Source organism: Hibiscus syriacus, unplaced genomic scaffold (genome assembly GCF_006381635.1).
Source record: "Hibiscus syriacus cultivar Baekdansim isolate YM2019G1 unplaced genomic scaffold, ASM638163v2 tig00111149_pilon, whole genome shotgun sequence".
NCBI lineage: Eukaryota > Viridiplantae > Streptophyta > Magnoliopsida > Malvales > Malvaceae > Hibiscus > Hibiscus syriacus.
Genome location: NW_024062998.1, coordinates 160,885 through 183,141, shown reverse-complemented (window position 1 = coordinate 183,141; position 22,257 = coordinate 160,885). Strand labels below are relative to the sequence as shown.

Here is a 22,257-nt window from a genome sequence, read left to right as displayed (position 1 = left end):
GACATGTGATATATCATCATTTTATGTAATATAATATATGTCATATCATCATTTTAAATGATATGATACATAATATATTATCGTTTTAAATGACGTGACATATAATATTTTATCACTTCATATGACATAGTACATATCACATCATTATTTTAATGATGTGGCATGTGATACATTATTAATTTAATGATGTGTTATATATTATATCAATAATTAAACTCATGTAAAAATGACACATCAACAACATACGTTGGTTGTTGGTCATTGAATGATTTTTGTCTAAATATTACTTTTATCAAAATATAAAATGTTTAGAGCTAAAATACTTGAAAAATAAAGATTAAAATAATTATTTGTGCAAAGATTAAGGATTAATTTTATTATTATGATAATTTTAAATTCGTAAAAACTTTCTTAAAATTATAATTTTAATCCCTGGTTCTGGGCTTTTGGTGCACATATCAGTATGGATGCACATGGGTTTCAAGACTATTTTTTATGGAAATTTGGTGGATTGGTCCCTCAATAATGTGTTGGTTCATATGAAAACGTTCATCAGAGCCAAGAAACTGGCACGAAACACTGGACAACATCCACTGTTACAAATTAACATTCTGATTTGCAACACTTAATTTTCATCATCATCATCTAATTCGGTCCGACTTCTCAGACCCCGAATCCGATCTCGCGGTATACTCGGCTACGAGCTGCGCAAACGATGAAGACTTGTTTTCGAGCAAACACGATGGGGTATCATATTCTTCGATAAGTCCTGCAAACAGTTTAAAAAGTTTTGAATGAAATGAGCTCTGGAGAATCTATCTTACAAGCTGCAGACTATCACTACTAACCATGACTTAGAAGAAGAACCATATCACTGTCGAGAACCGAAGTTATTCGGTGAGCAATTGTTATGACCGTACAGTCGGAAAAGTGCTCCCTTAACGTTGTCTGAATTAGGTTATCGGTGGCTGTATCGACCGATGCTGTTGCTTCATCGAGCACTAAGATCTTGCTTTTCTTCAAAAGTACACGACCGAGACAAAACTAGCTGCCTTTGGCCCATGCTCCAATTCTCTCCATTCTCACTAACTGCACAAGTATCATCATATTAAACAATTTATGGAGTATGATGCAAAAGGAATGAGTATTAACTTGTATTACAAGTTATATGATAGAATATCGAACCTGAAGAATCGAGCCGACCTTCCTTCAATCGAACCCCATCCCCGAGTTGGCACTTATCCAATGCCTTTGAAAATTAAACACGCATTGGTAGATGTTAGACTTCAAATACCAATGACAAGGAAAATGACAGAGATTACTAATGAACCCACCTCCCAAATCTGTTCATCTGTGTACTCTTCAAGAGGGTCCAAATTGCTTCGTATAGTCCCTTCAAACATGGTAGGCTCCTGAGGGATGATGCTGAGTCGTGTCCGTAAATCAAGAAGTCCGACCGATGAGATGTTGACACCGTCAATTATAATCTGCCCTGCAGTAGGTTCAACGATCCGGAAAAGTGTTTGTATGAGAGTTGATTTACCACTGCCTGTTCTCCCTACAATGCCGGTTTTCAATCCTCCAGGAAATGTGCACGTGAGACCTCGCAAGACGAGTGGCATGTGTGGGGCATATCGTACCTACATCGAGACCATCATCGTTTATTTCGAGGGCAATACTGTCAATATATTAGAACCAGTCATAAACACAGCAAGTTGCCTTACCTGCAGATCATGAATTTTGAACTTCTCCATGATATGGCCAACGATGGTCCGGGCGATTCGTTTCGATCACAAGGGCAGGCTCACTAGGGATACTACTGTACTGGAGTATTCTCTCAACAGATATAATTTTGTTCTCCATATTGCAAATATTCCATACCACCCAAGCTTGCAATATGTTTAGATTGAGTCCATACGTCACGGCTAACCCAGCAATCGCTAAACAAAAGAAGATGCATCAAGTCATTCTCCTGGAGCATTAGTTGTTAAAGATGCCAATCTGAATCTGCATTTACTTACCGGGATCGATAACTCCCTCCGGTAAAGAGATTAAAAAGAATAACGAGAAGGCGAAAGTAATACAAGACAATAAGTCCAGACGGAAGCACAGCCATTCCATTGCACCAGCAACGTGAAATTTTTGGACGAGAATACGAGTCGGTCAGTTCCATGTTTGTGTCTTGAAATCTTTTTTCTTGATCAAAGCTCCTTATAGTTGTTGCTCCTAAAATTGTTTCAGCAAAATGCTGTATTAATGGAGCTTTGGATACTCCAACCAGCCGCGAAAGTTCTCGAGCAGAAGATATGTAATATTGCTGCGAGATACGAGAATTCATGTGTTCAGCACCAAGGCAAGATTGGAGATTATGATCTCATGCATTACATAGCCACAGTTCAGCAACTTACCTGATACCAAATGCAGGTAGCAATCACTGGAATGAAAATGACGAATATCTGCCAAGCGACTTGAGACATGACTGCAATGATGCCAAGTAGCTGGATAACCGAAAAAGCAAATGCCCCGACTTGATACGGGATGTTCATATCGACTGCACTTTGATCCGTAGAAGCCTATACGAAGCAGGAAAACCGGTTATAGACCTTCAAAAACAAGGAGAAAATGCCATTGAACATAAATGGAATCTTCGGTATGCATACAGGAAAACATCAGATACTTACTCTGTTGAGGATTCTTCCACTTGGTGTGGAATCGAAGAACGACATAGGAGCACGGAAAATGCAAGAATGCATCTTCTTGAAAAGAAGAGTGGCTGTTTTATATCCGGCTGTATTAAGAAGCATGGCTCTGGCAAAGATGGAAAAGGCGCTTGCAATAGCCAAGGCGAAATAGATCATTATAAGTGTAAAGCTCCTAACAGGAGGCTTTACTTCTGCCGACACAGGTGATCCCCAAGCCATCCAATAGTTGCTGCCAATTTGAAAAATCTGAAGAGAATCTGTGCCAGCAATATCAAAGGCACAAGAGCTCCTCCATATGCTGTTGTGATGTATTTCCAGTAAACCGAAAACCCGACTTTTCCTTTCTCTCGCTCTTCTTCTTGAACAAGCTGTCCTTTAGGCCCAACATCATCTACTTTACCACTCTCGTTGCCTTGGTTTTCCTCTTTCTTAAATTTCCCATTAGTACTCCCCATAGCACCTCTACTTCACTCGTAGTTCGTTCGGAAATAGATCTTACTTCAACATTATCAAGGGCTGACAAAGCTTTATTATGTGCACCTACAAGTTCCATAAAATCAGTCCCCGAACTGAGAATATCATTGTACTTTCCTGCTTGCACAATCCTCCCATCTTTCATTACCTAACAAATATACAAGACAGGTTAAATCCAGTTCTTAAACCGTTTCTCGAATCCGATGCAATGTACATAGCTCACCAAAATCAGATCAGCAGCAGGTAAAAACTCGACTTGATGAGTAAAAATCACTGTTTTCGACATGTTCAGTAAAACCTCCTGTCATTCAAAAGATCAACAAGATACTCAGGAAAGCACTAACCAAGTAGAAGAACTCTTAACATACATGCCATATGATCAGAAGAAGAAGTTACCTTAAACAAATGAGATCCGGTGTGAGCATCCACGGCACTGAAAGGATCATCAAACAGATAGATATCAGCGTCCTGGTATAAAGCACGCGCAATCTGTACTCTCTGCTTTTGTCCACCACTCAAGTTGATCCCCCTCTCGCCTATAACTGTCTGATCACCGAAAGAGAGAATTTCGAGATCCTTCTTGAGGTTACAAGCTTCGAGCACCTTGTCATACATGTCTATGTCCATTTCCTTACCAAAATGTTGTCTACATCTTGCCACTTTGTATCCAAGGCGATTGAGCAACATAGGCCGTTGTACCGCACAACTTAAGGGTTCCTGATATCTTGGTTAATTCCCCCAAAACACAGGAAAGTAAACTCGACTTGCCGGAGCCAACCGTACCACAAACAGCAACACTCATACCATGGAAAACTTTCAAATTTATATCTTTTAGTGTTGCAGTGGGGGATGACAAGTCCCAAGAGAAGTTCCCATCGGTAATCTCAACTGCTATATCGGAACTTCCTCTTGGACGCTTCTCAATGGCATCAGCTGCAAGTCATCAAGGCGTAGGAAGGAAGCAATTCGATCAAGGGACACCTTTGTCTGAGCTATCATTGAAATTGTGTCAGGGAGGTTGTAAATTGGCTCCTGCAGAACCCTGAATGTTGCAAGTGCAGACAGGATCTTGCCGGACTCGAGCGGGACACCTAAAAACACACAAGCACCAAAAGTGGCTACAGACACAAAGGAGGGTGCAACCCAGAAAACGAAACTAGTCATGGCATTTGTATAAACGAATCGTTTTAACCATCCTTCCTCGACGTTCCTGAGCCCGAAAATCTTGGAGAGAAACTTCATTTCCCACCCCTGAAGTTTGAGGATTCTCATATTCCTCAAAATTTCAGAAGTTGCCTTCATCCTTGTATCCTTTGATTCCATTAATTTATCCTGAAGTTCTCCAGCATTCTCCCCAAAGGAATATTTGCCAACATAACAGAACAGTAGCGACGAAAGCAGCTATGGATGCTAGTCCAAGTCTTATACAAGATCACCAAGGCCAAAGCACTTGCAAAGTTACCATCCATGGATCATGCATGTACCAACTAAAGTCACCCACCCTTTCGGCATCAACAGTCATGAAATTGATAATCTCCCCGCTCGTGTGGCTCTGCTTCGACTGGCACGAAAGCGTTAATCCCTTGTTATATATCATTGCCACCATACTGCATTCATCCTAATTCCAACCTGCTGCAACTACCATCCATGGATCATGCATGTACCAACTAAAGTCACCCACCCTTTCGGCATCAACAGTCATGAAATTGATAATCTCCCCGCTCGTGTGGCTCTGCTTCGACTGGCACGAAAGCGTTAATCCCTTGTTATATATCATTGCCACCAATACTGCATTCATCCTAATTCCAACCTGCTGCAACTTAAAGAACCAGCGCCTCTGAGACACACACTCTACTACCTTAGCACAAAGAAAGCGGCAACTAGAAGATACCCCTGGGTTTTAAACTCCCTTTTCCCGTTCAGATACTGAACGAAAGTGTCGATGAGGTACGGACCGACATACGAAGCCACCGTGTACGTAAATGCGAACAAAGCCGTCCAAAGAATATCTTTCCAAGCCGAGAGAAGAGTGCCTTCACCAGCTTAGAGTGGTAACACCATTCCCTCCTATCAGCTGACTCAAGCCTGTTCCTAAAATTGGAAAAACCCCAACACACTATCATCGATGTCTAGCGAGGAACATCCTCGAGGTAATGGCTCTTATTGCCAGCAGCAATCAGAGGCCCCATCCATGAAAATGTAAGAATGCTGAAAAGACCAGCATTGAGTATGGGGTCACAGTGTCACCCCCTTTTCTATTGCTAAGCTCTACACCGTTACTAAAACCAGTATCTCATTAAGAAGGCGCTCCTCTAGGAGGGTATCTTCACCCTCATCTTCTTCCTAAAGACCCAACAGTACACAGAAACAAACCAGTAATAAAAGAAAAAAACACCGGACACTAAATCCTGGTTTGGGAAAGAAACATGTTCTTTGAAAGAGAACAATGTCTATAACAAGAAATAGCATGAATTGAAATTGAATGTAAAAGCCCACCAAATCTCAACAACAATGGGAACCACTTTGTTCACCAGAACGAGAGAACTGGCAGTGTAAATACACATGTTGCTCCCCAAGCAAGTTTTCGCCGCATAATCAAAAAGACTAACAATTTATTCTCAGACCAACCATTTCTATACCAATAAAAATAACTTAACAAACAAGAGACGGCATTAAAAGCTGAAACAAAAAACAACAAGCTAATGCTTGCTTATACCATGAGACATGTCTTTGCCTTAATGTCTCCTTCGAACCTTCCTCTCCAGCTTTTTAACTCTGCTCACCACCCATGAAACCACCATTAAAAGCAACAAAAACAGAGTGTAACGAAGCGGAAAACCCATGAAGAAAACTGGGTTTAGTCAGAAAATCAAAATTTGCAGCTGAACTCATTAGTAGAAATGAAGCAAAAAGTTCCATTTTTCAAAGAGCTTTAACCGAAGAAAACTGGGTTTGAAACTTGAAAGCTTCTGGTTGTGTGTTTATATATGAATGAGGTCAAAAGAGAAAGTAAAAAGGAAAGCTACTTGGGGAAGAGATATACGTGGTGAGCAAGCTTGGAGGCGGAGAGAACTAGAGAGGAAAGCACTGAAACACAATGGAAAGGTTAGTGAAAAGGTTTGATCTTTGACTTTGAATAACATTTATAATCGAAATTATTATTACTTAATTATAATATTTATAATAATCAGATTAACAACTATTATTACCATAATTGCAACAAAACAATGGAATCAAAAACAAGACCATTATCATAATTTTCAAAAAAAAAATCCTTAATTTCCACGTACCGCAATAGTAAATTTGTATTCGGTAGGGACCAAAAGAGGAAAAAGATGGGAAAATCTTTCCAGCCAGCATTTCTGTAGTTGATTCACATTACATTATGGCCACTAGGTTTTGGCTGACCCAAAAGAAAAGGCCGAAGAGCGTCGTCGTCAGCGCACACCATGCAGAAACTTGGGATTCAGTGGTCAGAAACTTGTCTTCCAAGGGTTTAACTAAAAACCTAAAATTTAAAAGGGTAAATTACTTTACTCTCTCTCCTATTTTACTCATTGTACTTTCAATTTTTTTAATTTTCTCACTGAACTTTATACACTGAAAAAATTTGGTCACTTTGCCGTTATCTCTCCAATGTCATTAATGCCGACCATTTTTTACCACCGCAGATGGTGGTCGTTCGGTCTAAAATTTCATGGGTCGCTTCATCTTGACGCCATGAGTCTGAATCCGACCTCAATTTTATCGGAACTTGCTCCGAAGTCCACGATTTTTAGATTAAAAGTGTGGAAGCTGAAATGTTTCGATCCATATTCACAGGTTGAGATATTTTTCGGTAAAATAACCATCAGATTCTGATCAGGGGTCGAGGTGAAGCGACCCATGAAATTTGAGACCAAACGACCACCATCTGCGGTGGTCGATGGTGGTCTGCGTTAATGATGTTAGAGAGATACGGAAGAGTGGCCAATTTTTTTCAATGTATAAGTTCAGTGAGCAAATTGAAAAAATTGAAAGTATGATGAGTTAAATAGGGAGAGAGAGTAAAGTACATTGATGATTTGTGTAATTTACCCAATTTAAAATTATATTATTTTAATTTTTAATATTTTTTATTAAAATATTTCGTTATCTTAAAATTTTAATTTATCCCCATAGAATTTAGTCGTCTCTCTATATAAAATTATGCGTCCGTCTCTGAGTTGAAGATATAAATACATAAAATGGTTTTCTTGAACGGTGTCTTCAATACTAATCATATACATGAAATTAATAATTTTAGCGTGGTGGGGGTTAAAGTTTATATAACAATCTTGAGAAAATTACGGAAAATGCTCACGTGCGGCAACCTTAATATAAGGCTAAAATAAGACGCTACCGGTTTGTTATTGTTTAAATAAAAAATCGGTAAAAATGATCGGAAACATATTAGGCGCTACCGGTTTTGTTATTGTTGGGCATTTTTACCGGAAATGTTAAAAAAATTGGTGTTTTAGGTATAAATAATGATATTTTAGGTAATTTTTTATCGGTTTTATTATTTAAATAATAATAAAACTAGTAAACCTTATTTGAACTCAATTTTTTTATCAATTAAACTATTTTAATATTACACCTAGGAATAGGCATGTGACTCGAACTCGACGTGTTTCGACCTGATAGGGTCGAGTCGGGTTTTTAAAGATGATGTTCGGGTTATGTTCGGGGTTAGGTTGAAAATACCGACCCGACCCGGGAAAAAAATATAATTTTACTGTATATGTTTAGAGATAATTACAATAATATCCCTAAAATATTATTTTATTCAATAAAAATACGAATTTAATTGAAAAAAATAATATTTTTATCATTTCGGGTCAAGTCGGATTTCGATCTATTGGAGGGTGTATAATTTTTCGGGTCGGGTTGGCCGAAACCCGACCCGTGCCCATCCCTAATTAATCGGATTGAAAATCATCGAAATCAAATAATTTTTTTTGTTGTCTTCCTGTTTTTCAAGATTTGTCTTGATTAATTCAGATCGATTAGTCTCACAAATCTAATGATTCGAAATATACTTAAACGATACCGAGTTATTAACGCTAAAACCAATCTCATCGATCGAAATAAGATAATTTAGTCTTCTCTATCCATACCTCAACGTGATGGGGTTCAGCCGTTGAACACAAACATTAACAAGAGGCAGTCAGTCAACTACCAAGTACTCTCCTAATATTTTTATTATGCACGTTTTGTCGGCATTTAATTAAGATTCTGTGGGGTTTTTGTTTTCGACAATTACTTCAATGTTCTCGTACGTTTACACATTTTTTTCCAAGTTGTCATGTGAAATAACGATTAATATAAATATGATTAAATAAAAATTAAAATGTGCGATTGTCCCAACGAGATTCTCCATTCATCCTCAGACATCGCGCTCCGGATTTCAATTAACATCGAACCCTTCTTTTTTAATACAATGAATAAACTTTCTTTGAGGTTGTCACTTTCCAGGCTGCCAAACAAGAGGTCATCAATTCCTAGACTTTGACGTCTTAGAAAGTGGGTGTTGATCTTTTCCACACTCAAATAAGATAGAGAAAACCGATATGCAGATGACCAAATCGAAAAGCATCTTTGCTTTGGGAACAAGGAAGGAAGACATTCTTACTAGTTTAAGTATCCATATCCAGTTCTGCCATCCACCATTTCCCCCATGAAACTGCATGGAAATGCTACAAATACATAATATATATATAATATATATATATATGGGTAATTACATTATTACTCACTAAACTTTAATCTCTCTCTTATTTACCTATTTTACTCATCGGTACTTTCAATCTGCTCAATGAACTTTAGATATTGAACTTTTTGGTCGCTCGACCGTTAAATTCTAATGGCGTTTGACGTTGCTAAATTAAAATTGAAAAAATTAAAAGTACAGTGAGTGAAATAAGAAAGATGGTAAAATTTAATGAGTAAATGTTACATGTTTTATATTAAAAAACATGTAAGTACCCGTTACTTAGTAACGGTCGAGTGACAAAAAAAGTTCAGTGAACAAATTGAAAAAAAAAAAGTACAGTGAGTAAAATAAAAGAGAAAGTAAACTTCAGTAAATAAGCATGTAACTTACCCTATATATTAATTCCACCTATTACTTTTACTCTCTTTTAAGATTATTGGATGAGTCTTATCGGAAAAGGAAAAAATCGTTGAATGAAGGGAAATTAAAGGCTGAGATTCCTTTTTTTTAATGAATATATTTTCATTTCATACCGTTAATTTTTTTTCTCATCCCCAAAGATCCTAAAAGACAGTAAAATTAAAAGTTCTACGCTATACATTGGATACTAGTCCTATATATATACACACATGTATATGACAGTATACAGCTTGTCAACAAGATTTATGGGAAACCCTTTATTCATAGATATGAACTTGATCAAATTTCTGCAAATTTTCCTTGTCTGTTTCCAGTAGTTCCCATATGGTGTAATCATATCTATTAGGGTTCGACCGTGTATCGAGTAATAATCCTCGATTTATTTTCAGCAACACAGAAAAGTAGAAGGCTTCAGCAAATTCAATACTTTGAAATATTTGCATTTCTTGAAGTTCTTCAAGTTGCAGAAGAAATAACAAGGAAAGAGATGAAGCAAATCTTGACAGAAGTGCTCAATGAACTTTAGATATTGAACTTTTTGGTCGCTCGACCGTTAAATTTCTAATGGCGTTTTGACGTTGCTAAATTAAAATTGAAAAAATTAAAAGTACAGTGAGTGAAATAAGAAGATGGTAAAATTAATGAGTAAATGTGTTACATGTTTTATTATTAAAATAAACCATGTAAGTACCCGTTACTTAGTAAACGGTCGAGTGACAAAAAAAAGTTCAGTGAACAAATTGAAAAAAATTAAAGTACGTGAGTAAAATAAAAGAGAAAGTAAACTTCAGTAAATAAGCATGTAAACTTACCCTATATATTAATTCCACCTATTACTTTTACTCTTTTAAGATTATTGGATGAGTCTTATCGGAAAGGAAAAAATCGTTGAATGAAGGGAAATTAAAGGCTGAGATTCCTTTTTTTTTAATGAATATATTCTCATTTCATACCGTTAATTTTTTTTCTCATCCCCAAAGATCCTAAAAGACAGTAAAATTAAAAAGTTCTACGCTATACAATTGGATACTAGTCCATATATATATACACACATGTATATGCCAGTATACAGCTTGTCAACAAGATTTATGGGAAACCCTTTATTCATAGATATGAACTTGATCAAATTTCTGCAAATTTTCCTTGTCTGTTTCCAGTAGTTCCCATATGGTGTAATCATTATCTATTAGGGTTCGACCGTGTATCGAGTAATAATCCTCGATTTATTTTCAGCAACACAGAAAAGTAGAAGGCTTCAGCAAATTCAATACTTTGAAATATTTGCATTTCTTGAAGTTCTTCAAGTTGCAGAAGAAATAACAAGGAAAGAGATGAAGCAAATCTTGACAGAAGTTTTCAAGTGACATCTTTAGCAACTTGTACAAAAATTTACCTGAACCAACAGTGTTACCTTCTTCAGAGCTTGACTTCCACATCGACCCCGGCGGGAAGGTCAAGTTGCATCAATGAATCAATCGTTTGCGCTGTTGGGTATAGGATATCGATAAGGCGCTGGTGTGTCCGAATCTCGAAGTGGAACCTTGCATCTTTGTGCACGTGTGGGGATTTAAGGACGCAATAGATCCTCTTCTTGGTTGGTAATGGCACAGGTCCCATCGTCTTGGCATTGGTCGTTCGAGCGGCATCCAGAATCTGCTTGCACGAGTCCTCGATCAAGGGGACCCAGTATGACCGGAGTTTAATCCTAATCTTCTGCTTAGGTGCCGCCTGAGAAAAGAATTACGGATAAGATATTCCGATTTAACCACCAGAAAGCAAGATCAAAATATAACCAATTAAGACAGAAATCTAGAACACATCACTGAACCCAGCATGACACAAGGACAGTAGCAGACACCGGGAAAGATGATAATAAGTAGGAACGAAATATTCTAGGCCAACCGGCATCTACTAACAGGGGCATTGGACTTCTTTACAACGTTTGGTAAAGGTCAGGTACGATGTCCTGTTCAAGTGAGGAGAACCGGTATTTTAACCTCAGGATCCACCTCGTTCCCTATCCGGTCATACTAAACAGATCAGGTCGACCATCAATCCTCCAAGGTGAAGATACGATTTTCTAGCGTGGTTTAACTTCATCGTTGGACTTCTAGTTATTTCCAATCACTCGGAATCTCCTCGACTTAAAAAACCAAAAAGGCTAATAATAGCAAACCCCGTGTAAACTACAGTAAACTGCTCTTCAAAAACATGCAGCTCAGGTGCTTGACAGGCCACATTACATAATTCTCTCCTAGCAGCATAGTATTTCATGGCTAGAAGAGGCAAGCAAGCACTGACCCCATGATTCATCCTTCCTTTTATTTCATGGCTAATAAGATCAATACCATTACTCATTCTTCCTCATACCGTTCGACAAGGAAAACATTTCTACGAAAGCCTTATTCTGACTAGCAAGATGCCAATCAGACCAAGATTATCTCACATACAATAAATAGAATACTTGATCACCACCATATGTGCAAAGATAAGACAGCAGCAGTCCATGAGCGCTGAAAAAAACTGGGAAGATCGCCAATAATAATGATTCGACGTATATAAACTTTTTAGAGAATATACCTAATTACCTATCATCCAATTCTTAAAGAGAGACGGTAAGCTAAAAAACTGGAACAAGGAGAAAAAGAGCCTTAAAAATTTTGTCTAGCATTCTAGTAGCATCAATAGAATCATATGAGAAGATAGCTGATGTACTTATATCATCATCAAAGGGGAAATCTAATACTACATATAAATATCTTTTCCGGTGAGGTTAACTCCAGAATTCGTTCGAGCTACATCACAGTTTTAAACAAGTCTCACCATCCCAAATGCATACCTTGTCCGCTTCTACGCTAACTGATGAAGAAACGAGCACCTCAGATCCTCCAACCTGCAAGCAAGACACAAAATTAAGTTCAAATCGTATGAACGTAAATTGAATGTAAAATTAAACGGAGTATAATATACGGTCTAAAGAAAGCTTCAATCAGTGTAACCAAGAAACTGAATGTAAAATTAAACGGAGTATAATATACGGTCTAAAGAAAGCTTCAATCAAGAAACTTACCAAGCGTGTAACTCTTTATAATAAAGTGAATAACATTTTAGGTTGAAACCGAAAATATTACATTCTCCCTAACAAATCATGTAAACGCATAAATATTCTAGTTGCAACCTAAAAAGTTACAACTCATATATTATTCTCGGTTGTAACCGAAATTATTAACAATTGTGTAACATTTTAGTATAGCCAGTGTAACATTTTAGTATAGCCAGTATAACATTTTAGATTAAAACCCGTCGCAAATTAGCTTTAGATTTCACGTCGCACAGCAGAACTATCAAAACTAAACTCTCTTCTGGTGTTCAGAGTTTCAAATTGAGTACAACAGTAATGAGATCAGCCCACATAAGCAAAACAGAAATGGTAAAAGTTCACTTTTCTCTCTCACGTTTCTTGGCAAACCAACAAACTTGTAGAAATCCAACCCCATCAAACACAAATTAAACTAAGCTCACCTTTTGGTGTTCAGGGTTTCCAATCAAACTGCACAGCAATAAAACAGGCCTCCATGAATAAAACATGAATTCTAGAAGTTCATCTTTGTTTTCCCCACAATTCTCAGAAAACAAACAAAGAATTACTCCCAAATGCAGTTCTAAAAACCCAACCCCATCAATTCCAAAGCGCTAAATCCATAAAATTCAATTCCCAAATTCTCAAAATTACTAAAAAAACAAACTTTTTTTCGAACCTCGGAAGTCTCTACCAAATCTTCAGGGGCGGCAAAAACATTAATGGTGGACTGTGAAAGCTTGATGGAACAATTGGGGAGCTTCATGGGGTCGACAGAGAGTGGCGAAGCCGACATGAAATGTGAGCCCTGGTTGGGTGAAGGAGAATTTGGGATTGTTAAAGGAGGGAACAGTGTTGAAGAGATTGATGATACAGCCATTGCAAATTTCAGTATTGGATTGGAGAAAATGAAAAGGAGATGAAGGTAGGAGAAGCTGAGTGTAAGTGTAGGTCGCTCACTGGCTCACCATTGTTATCCAAAATGTTCATTTTCTTCATATAGAAAGTGGTTTCCAAAAATGGGCCTAAAGGTATTGGAAACCCTAAAATGAGGCCTAAGCGGAATATATATTGGAAAATCCAAAATGAGGCCTATATGGGAACTTGAGTTTGAAGGGTTTCGACTTACCCGTCTAATTAGGGTCGATTTTTTAGAAAAATTTTTGGTTTAGGTTGGGCTAGGTTGATTTTTTTAAAGGATGAGATTGGGTTATGTTTAGGTTCGGGTAAAAAACTCCGATCCGACTTGACCCGAGAATAATAATATAATTTACTTTAAAAAAATATTATATTTTAATTAAATCCTTATTTTTTATCGGGTCGGAGGTTTTAAAATGCTTAGTACTTGAATTATTATTTTGTTTCGTTTTGATACTTAACTTTTATTTAACGTTTAGTTTAAATTTTAATTTAATAATCCACTGTTGAAAAAATAATTAAAAAATCATTTTTTTCCAATGCCCGACTTACTTTCGACGACCACCGTAGCATTCATCGTATTTGAAAGAATAATATGTGCACCCTTCAAATGAAAAGAACTCAATTTTTTTTCAATGCCCTATCCAAGCAAATTTGCCTAAACGGTTGGATTGCCCAGAACACATCAGGAATCAGTGTATTGGACTTTGATCCGTAGCCTTTTTCTCGGTTTATTCAGAAGATTTTCTTGGTCATATATCTTATTTGAAAAATGGTAATCGTGGAAATTTAGAGATCTTGGACCACGTTTTCTTCCGGATCGCATTCTGTAAGTGATCAAAAACCTGACTGGTAAATTGAAACTGCACTATCAATCTAGGACCACCATTTTACCTGTTTGCCGTATTAACCAGGACCACCATTGATCCGCGCTCAGCTGAAAATCGGAATCACTTCAGTCGGCCTTCAATACTACATAACATGCAAATTATCGGTCATACATGGAGGAAAGGGAAAGGAAAAGGAAGAGGGGGGAGAGACAGAGAGGGTCAAGGCCAGGCAGCTCCGACCACTTGAAAACAGATCCAGGGAAGGCTTCTAAAGCATCGATGGTTTGCTCGGCCGGAGCATTGAACAAGGTGCAGTCTACAGTTCGATAATGCCAAAAGAAAGGACCCCAAGACAGACCAGATCTTTTCTAGGGTAAATAAAACCACGGTTCAGCAAATCTTCAAGTATCTCCCGTGCTTGCATTAGGCGAGCATCAACTATTTCAACAGGTATTCTGCCTCAACTAGGATATGAAGAGGTTCATTCAGGTGTTCATAGCCAGGTTTTCCTCTCAACAATTCCTCCTTCACAAGTTTTACGACGGTCATTAAGTTTATCCATATTTTAAGAACTCGATACTTCACTTTAATAATTTTTTTAAAGTATGATCAAATAGTTTCAAACTTATTTAAGGAGCAATTATTACTCATAATAGTGCAAAGAAAGACTCGTTACCCTAGCTGGATCCTTGATACTGCCCCGTCCTCTTATAAGGACACGGCAATCCGTATTGGCCTCAATACGCTTAAGAGAGTTTCCCCTAGGACCAAGGAGCGCCCAACAAAATTGTACTGACAACATTAAATTCATTTAGACACAAAAAAATGAAATGTTATAAAAACACTGTGAAGACTAGTTCATTCATACATTGGGATATTTGTCAACAGGAATCCACTCTGATTGTTCTCTTAACAATAGACCGGAAGAGCTACCCTGAGAATTCAGCCAGTTCTCTGTTAGAGAGGGCTGCATTGACCCCGGTATCTGCACCATATATCAAGGTTTTGTTAAACAAGAATAAGACATATTAACAGATAAATGCAAACGTCTTCCATTGTACAAAGATTGATCTGACAAAGAATATCACAGATGAATAAACCTGAGGTTCAGGACTATTTAGTCTAAAGCAGCATATAAGAGTTTTCAGATGAATGTGGTTCCTACTAACAATCATTCATCCAAACATTTTGGAATACTAAGCAGAGTCTAAGAAATACGAGTAATATAGTCTTTCCAAAATATATGAAAGGAAACTGAAACATTGTAAACCACTTTTTTTTTTGGGGGTGGGGGTGGGGGTGTGGATAAAAATGTGTTTAGTTATTAATGTCATCTATAAAGCACACAATTCGGAAAACAGCACTCTGATCCAACTCCTAACGTGCACCGTCTCACACTCGAAACATTTTCAGGCTTCCATCCTAAAAGAACTGAAGCTTAAAACCATATAATACTACAGCTAGCTATCATCCCCGACATATCTGATTTTGTCTTGACAATGATAGAAACCTGAGAACGAGCCTGAAACATTTTCTAAGATAAAATTAGTTTTCAGGACTTCTTCAAGTTAGCCTCAGATTTCCTGTCAAAAGAGAAAGCACAATACAAGCTATATTAAATAAGGTTAGGTTAGCATGAAAGTAGTAAAGTATTAAGTCAGCAAAGCCTCTAAAAGCAGTAAATTAGATGGTAAAGAGTTATGTTAATGGTTAGTAGCCACTTTTGATTGAAACCGTGATATCAATCTGTTCACATCAGCTCTTCCATTTGAAAACATTCCTCCAGAAGTCAGGGGGCTAGCTTGTTCAAGCCCACTTTGACCTAAAACTGATGCATTCCCCAACAGTGTAGTTATACGCGAAATTTCTGCTCCAAAAATGTCATTTTCAAGAATAAGATGTACCAGTTAGAGTTAAAAAATCAGTTAGCAGTCACCACAAAATGGACTATACGCAATGTTAAAGTAGTCAGTTAAATATCAGCTCTGCTTCATGAATTAAGCTACTCTCCCTGAAAATCTAGTAGAAAATGAAAGATGCAACACAATTTTATATTGGTTTTACTTTTAAATCAATAATAAATATTTTTACATTAATTAAAAATAATTATTTCACCTACTATCCCACAGAACCATGGAGCAACCAAAGAAACTGTTAGAATCAGATATCATAGAAGATGAAAAGGAAAAAGAACACAACAAACACCAAACATTAGCACATTGTTGCAAGGCGGCTTTTGTACAATCGAAGAGATAAACATACACCATCTATTGTGGCTAGAGTTTGACAACTAAAGTCTCTCACAACTAACCTAAAAGAACTGAATCTTACAGGCAAGTTCCCCAAGATTTAAGTTTCCTCACGATACCTTGGGGTCGTATGAGAATACCACCATACTCTTCCTAAGATAAATACCAGCAGAACCACAAGCTTTCCCCTCTGCAACTCTTTCTTTATATCCATTCTCTTCCTTCACCACCGTTAGTGTGTTTCAGAAACTTCATTTTTCTTCCCTCTTTGTTCCTATTCTCTTCTTCTCCCTTATTTATCACAGCAGTAGCATCCTCTTCTTTCTTATTTATCCTTCACTTCCATTCCTTCCTACGAAATGTCTAACCATCCATTGTTACATAGAAGGGCATCAAAGTTCTTGTAACATCACTGTATTGTTTTTTAAGTAATTTAGAACCATATTTATGTTGTAATCATTGCTTCACCCAAAATAAATTGAAAAGAGTATGCAAGTATCCAATCAAAGGCGATCTCAGTTGAACATCAATCACAGGTCCACTACATCGGACATAGTTAGTTCTATCAACAGATTGTCATGACACAAGGGCGATAATTTCATTCACAAGATTTACCAATAGAATTAACTTCAAAGGGAGATTTAGTAATAGAGTTTGAGTTAGTGGATCTTAATTACCATTTCCAGCGAGTTACTTGTCGAGTTAGTATTTGGCAGTTACCGTTAGCTTAAATTGATGTTTTAGTGATGACGAGTAGGGAAGGAGATATTTCTGCATGATCCTTTGACAAGAAAAAGAAGATTGTTACTTAGACGAACTAACCCTGGTTCAACAGTCTACACGTATGAGGGATCACTGACAAAAAAGGAGTAAGTTTGTAACGCTCCTCCAGTAACTCCGAGAGATATCTACGAAAGGGAAAAGAGAAACCATAGTCAATAATAGATTAACACATCCATCTAAACAAGGTGACGTTAAAGTTGAAACGAAAGTCAGTAATGAGAACTTCAAACAATCCCCAGTTTATTTAGCTTCTTCTGCAGGGATGGCAATAGTTATTTGTGGATGTCAGTCAGAATACCTTTTTGCAAATCAGATATTGTGGATAACTGAATTAGTGTAAAAATATAATATTATAATTAATCGACTCCAGAATTTGAACTGATCCGTCAATAAAATCGAACCGAAATGCATAATCAATCAAAAAACGAACGATCAAGCTCTAGATCTACGAAATTGCAGCAGAAGTGAGCTTGAAAAAAAACATTTTATAACAATAAGCCAACCAATCGTAAGGAAAATAGAAAGATCAGAGCCAAGATCACTACGTTATCTGCAAAGCGAAGATCGCAAACGATCAGATTAAAATTAATGGAAGGACAAAAAGAGGAGAAAACCAAACAGCTTACTTCTCTTGATCGAGGCGAGCAGCGGCGATGGCAGCGGAACGAAGGCCGGAGAGGTGGGGAGAGTGAGGGGCGGAAGGCGACGGAGAGAAGGCCATGTATCTGCCTCCGCCACCGACCGATGACGTCATGAGTAGAAGAGAAGGATGTGTTATGGAATGAAGCGCTCTAGGTATTCTCTCTTATAAACTAAATAGTAATCATAGTACAGTTAGTTAATAATTTTTTTCACATCAATTTGTGTTTTTGTTAGTTAATATAAATGGTAAAGAAAATAATTAATATAGAATAATTTTATTAGATAATATATCACTAATTAATAATTTATTTATTTAATATTTTATAGATTTTTTATAAAATTAGAAAAAAATTGAAAAATAAATTATAGATGTAGAGATGGTCATTTACATTCGATTTTAAATCATTATTTTCTTAATTTTATTTTTCAACATCAATATTTCTTTATTTAACCAATTTTTTTAGACTTCTAATGAACTTTAAGGGCCATATAAATATGTAAATTAAGATATATCGATGTTGAAAAATAAAATAATTTTTATAAATTAGGGAATTTTCAATTTGATTTGTAAAATTAAATTTTCGAATTATAAAATTTAAACTTATTGAAACTTAAAAGAATCAAATTAATTTGAATAAATAAAATAACTAATTAACTCAAAATTAGAAAAAAAATGAAATTTTCAAGTCAAATTAAATTTCACGTAAGACCTAATTAGGATTTACAGATTGTCTACCAAAAGTGATGGTAATAAAGTTCGAACCTGATTTTACCAGCTCAAATTCTTGAATCTCAACCACGTGTGCCAACACCCTTTCGTTAAATTTTCTTCATCTCTATATGGGACATTCTTATGACAATTTTAAAGAGCATGGATACATCATGTGTCATATAAACAACCTTCTAATATTACTAATATACATATAGAGAGAGAAGCTCAACTCAAGTCAATAAGCAAGGAGAAGGTAAAAACATGGCTCTAACTATAATAACAATCAAATCTTACATTTGGATCATACACTGAAAAAACTCAGGTTGGAACCTCCACCCCCGAATAGGGTGTCAACTGCAAGACGACGAGCAAGAACACGAAAACCAGTAATACCAGCTGTGTAAAAAAGCACAATGTCACCTTACATACTCTCCTCGGCATCTTCAAAGTCTTGCCGGTACCTGAGGCGACTCCGTAATACTTCTCGAACTCATCCTCTCCAAGCTTATTCAACAAATGTGCTTGCTCCCCGGATAAGGATGTTTGTTCCTTGAATGATGTGGTTTGACGATTGCCTACAGAGACTCTTAACTTCTCTAAGGCTCTCATGAGAGCGATGAACTCGATTTCAGCCTCCATTCTCTGTTGAAAGAGGTCGTCAAGGTCGGATTCCATTTCTCTGTATTTATCTTGATGCAACTCTAACCTGCTACCATTTACACTGGTTTCCAGTTTGGAAATCATCGACTCTCTTTCCCGCAGTGCAGTCCTTGCTTCCTCCAGTTTGCTCTCCAAATATTTTACTTTGTGTCTTAAGGTGAATGATTGAGTTTCCAAGGAACCTGATGAGCTAGTTTCCTGATCAACAAAAGTAGAATCCGCATGAACGCTTTCCATGTTGACTGAACCATCATCTAGAGATGTAGGTTCCTTTCCAATCTCCTCGAATTTATGTATTTCTGCTAGGAAAAAAACTGCCCATTAAACTTAAAACAATACAGGACACGGCAATTAAGATATCAAGAAAGAAGACGAATTTAGTTAAAAAGATTATCAAAATCAACTCCACCAAGAATGAAAACGTGTATGTTCTAGTCCTGGACGCCATATGATTATGGTATTTAGTAAAATAGACAATCAACAATGACTCCACCAAGAATGAACTGTAGTCCTACACTTCTTTATGGTATTTAGTAAAATATACAAACAGTGACTACCAAGAAGAAAATCCTAGATTTCTCAATAATCAAAATGATTAAAAATATCAATCAATCAATCCCTTCTTACAACCCTGAGTTAACATTGACCAAAAACCAGCAAAATTCACTACTGTCATTCTTCCATGAATTAACTCACTGCTTTCCGAAGATCATAAATCATCAAAATCCCTTTTCGGGTGAATTTTTTTCTTGATGATATCAGGACATTATTAGATACTTGATCACTATTGAAGTCAATTACACTGCATGATTTACTAACTTAACGTTATATAGCCTAAGTTCCCTTCTGCTATCTGGATTAGCTTTAACAGAAGGTGAGACAAAATAGTCTGAATGGTATAGCAATTTTCAAAATTTGCCTTCAACAAATGACTTTATGAAGAACAACTATTTTCAATCTTAGTCCAATGCTGAAACAAAGGGTATAGTAATCAACTGCTTTAAGTAAATACTTAGGGAAATATTTCAGAGGATTTTCAAATTAATAAGCTAACTGAAAAATATGAGCAAATTAAGTGGTATGACTATCAAGCAGGAATTGCAGAGCAATGAACAGCAGACATTAGTAAGCCAGGACGAAGGCTTATCAAAGTTAGTATAAGGATAAACACACCCACCACTTTCAAGAGCTTCCTGGACAGATTGGAGAGAAATAATAGAGTTGACCAATGGGTCTTGATTTGGTGAAAGTCGGTGATTCTCACTTTTTTCTTCCTTAGCCTCCCGAGACAAATCTGCAGCTAAATCATCCGGTGAAAGTTCTTCAATTTCACCTGAATTTTCTTTCCTATAAGCAGTTTGTACTTCCTCATTGGTCTGGTCTTCATATTCATGAGCTTCATCAACATTTTTCCATCAAGATTCAAGGAGCTTCCACTTTGCTTTCCATTACTTGTCGCTGCAAATGTACTTGGCATAGAGTCAAAGTTGGAGCTTCTCGAGTCAGATCCAACGCTGGATGGAGAGCCTTCCTTCTTGATTTTGGCACTTTCAGCTCTTGGCTTCTTATTGATTTCAACAAAACTCTTTCCCTGTTGAACTCTTGGACTTGAATTACACACATTCTTCCCACTAAAATTCTTCATATGGTTTCTCCTGTGCACATACCCAAGAACTGTAGGCAGGACCTGTGGCATACTGGCTGCGGTAGAAGACTTGCTACTTTGATCTTCACTATTTTCGGTGGAATCTGAACCAGGGCTGTGCATCACAAACCCACTAGCAATATTCACGTTCTTTGATGTATTCACAGGTCTAATATGAGGCCCACTATTCTGCTTGATCTCAGTTGATGTCATATGTGGAGGTTTAGTTGGATTCTCATAACCAGACAAACCTCTCTTCAAAACTTTAGAATCATCAATAGCAGCAGTTGGATCCTTAACAATATCTCTCTTGATACGTCTCCATTTCTTCAACCCATAGCCTTTGGTGGTAGATTTAGCCGGTGAAGCAGATGAATGCAGGATTCCAGCAGGACCATTTACATGATTATCAGCCTTGAAATCACCGGAACCAACACGTTGATCAGCGGACATCCTCTGTGTCTGATTATCATTTGTGCATAGCCCAATATCCTTACTGTTGCAATCATCAACGTGAATATCCTTGATTTCATTAGCATCAACATGAGATACAGTGTGTTGAGGGGATTCATCAGCCTCCAAAAATTCAACCACAGAGCATTCACTCTCCGAATCCATAGCTATTAATATGGGGTTTCGTCCAATATTTGGTCAAGAACAAAATCGAGATAGAGATCAAGACCAATAACTATCAATCCATAAAAAAAAGGAAAAGAAAATCAAGTCAAAAAACAACCAAAACTTGAAAAGAAAATCAATCCAACTATGCCATTCAATTATCTTACAGGAAAATTCAATGCAGCGATCATTGGGATTCTCTATTATAATCAATTATGAATTCAAATGGGGAAATTGAGCTAGACTTTCCCTATAAACATGAATATTTACAAACCACGAAAGCTCATGAGTAATTAATTAAAATAAATAAAAATGAATTAAAAATTGGGGAAATGTGCAATTTAGGATGAAATACCTTTTAGGGTGATATCTTCTCAGAGATTGGAGATGAGGGTTAGGAATTGAAGATGAACGTGATGATAAATTGAAGGGAATGGAAAACCCTAACCTGTGGCTAGATTCGAAGTTATATACGCCATGAAACTCATAATCGGGAGAGAAAATATGGTATTTGGATATAATATAAATAAAAAAAATACTATTTGATAAGTATAATAAAAATAATTATTGTAATGAAGCCATAAAATACACTATTTTTAGGGTAAAGTATAGTAATGGTCACTAAATTTTTTTAAATTTTTCATTTAAGTATTCTAACTTTTAAAACTTGCAATACAGTCTCCAAACATTTATGTTGTTTGCAATATGGTCTCCTAACATTTAGTATGTTTGTAATATGGTCCCCGATCGTTTGACGGCGTTACACTGCCGTTAGTACGTGTGTAATATGG

At 36.8% G+C, this 22,257-nt stretch overlaps 2 protein-coding genes and 2 pseudogenes across 2 annotated transcripts in view; all 4 read right to left on the bottom strand.

Moving 5' to 3' along the window:
• Positions 1–951: 951 nt before the first annotated feature.
• On the bottom strand, positions 952–5,319 carry LOC120154727 (annotated as a pseudogene).
• Positions 4,631–22,257, bottom strand: part of LOC120154730 (30S ribosomal protein S10, chloroplastic-like) — a 32,485-nt gene continuing 14,858 nt past the window's right edge. Inside the window, exons 2-6 of the mRNA XM_039166381.1 lie at positions 14,519–14,524; positions 13,089–13,300; positions 12,170–12,223; positions 10,742–11,058; positions 4,631–4,647 (exon numbers count right to left, since the gene is read on the bottom strand). Coding sequence (XP_039022312.1) covers positions 10,747–11,058; positions 12,170–12,223; positions 13,089–13,289 — 567 coding nt within the window. The 5' untranslated portion in view covers positions 13,290–13,300; positions 14,519–14,524 and the 3' untranslated portion in view covers positions 4,631–4,647; positions 10,742–10,746. The remainder of the gene's footprint in view (positions 4,648–10,741; positions 11,059–12,169; positions 12,224–13,088; positions 13,301–14,518; positions 14,525–22,257) is intronic.
• On the bottom strand, positions 14,316–17,993 carry LOC120154717 (KH domain-containing protein At5g56140-like). The gene is made up of 5 exons (XM_039166372.1): positions 17,816–17,993; positions 17,229–17,314; positions 15,879–16,024; positions 15,026–15,142; positions 14,316–14,525 (listed from the first exon to the last, which is right to left on the bottom strand). The coding sequence occupies exons 1-5, from the start codon at positions 17,941–17,943 to the stop codon at positions 14,316–14,318; spliced, it is 687 nt and encodes a 228-aa protein (XP_039022303.1). The 5' UTR covers positions 17,944–17,993.
• Positions 18,766–21,982, bottom strand: LOC120154729 (annotated as a pseudogene).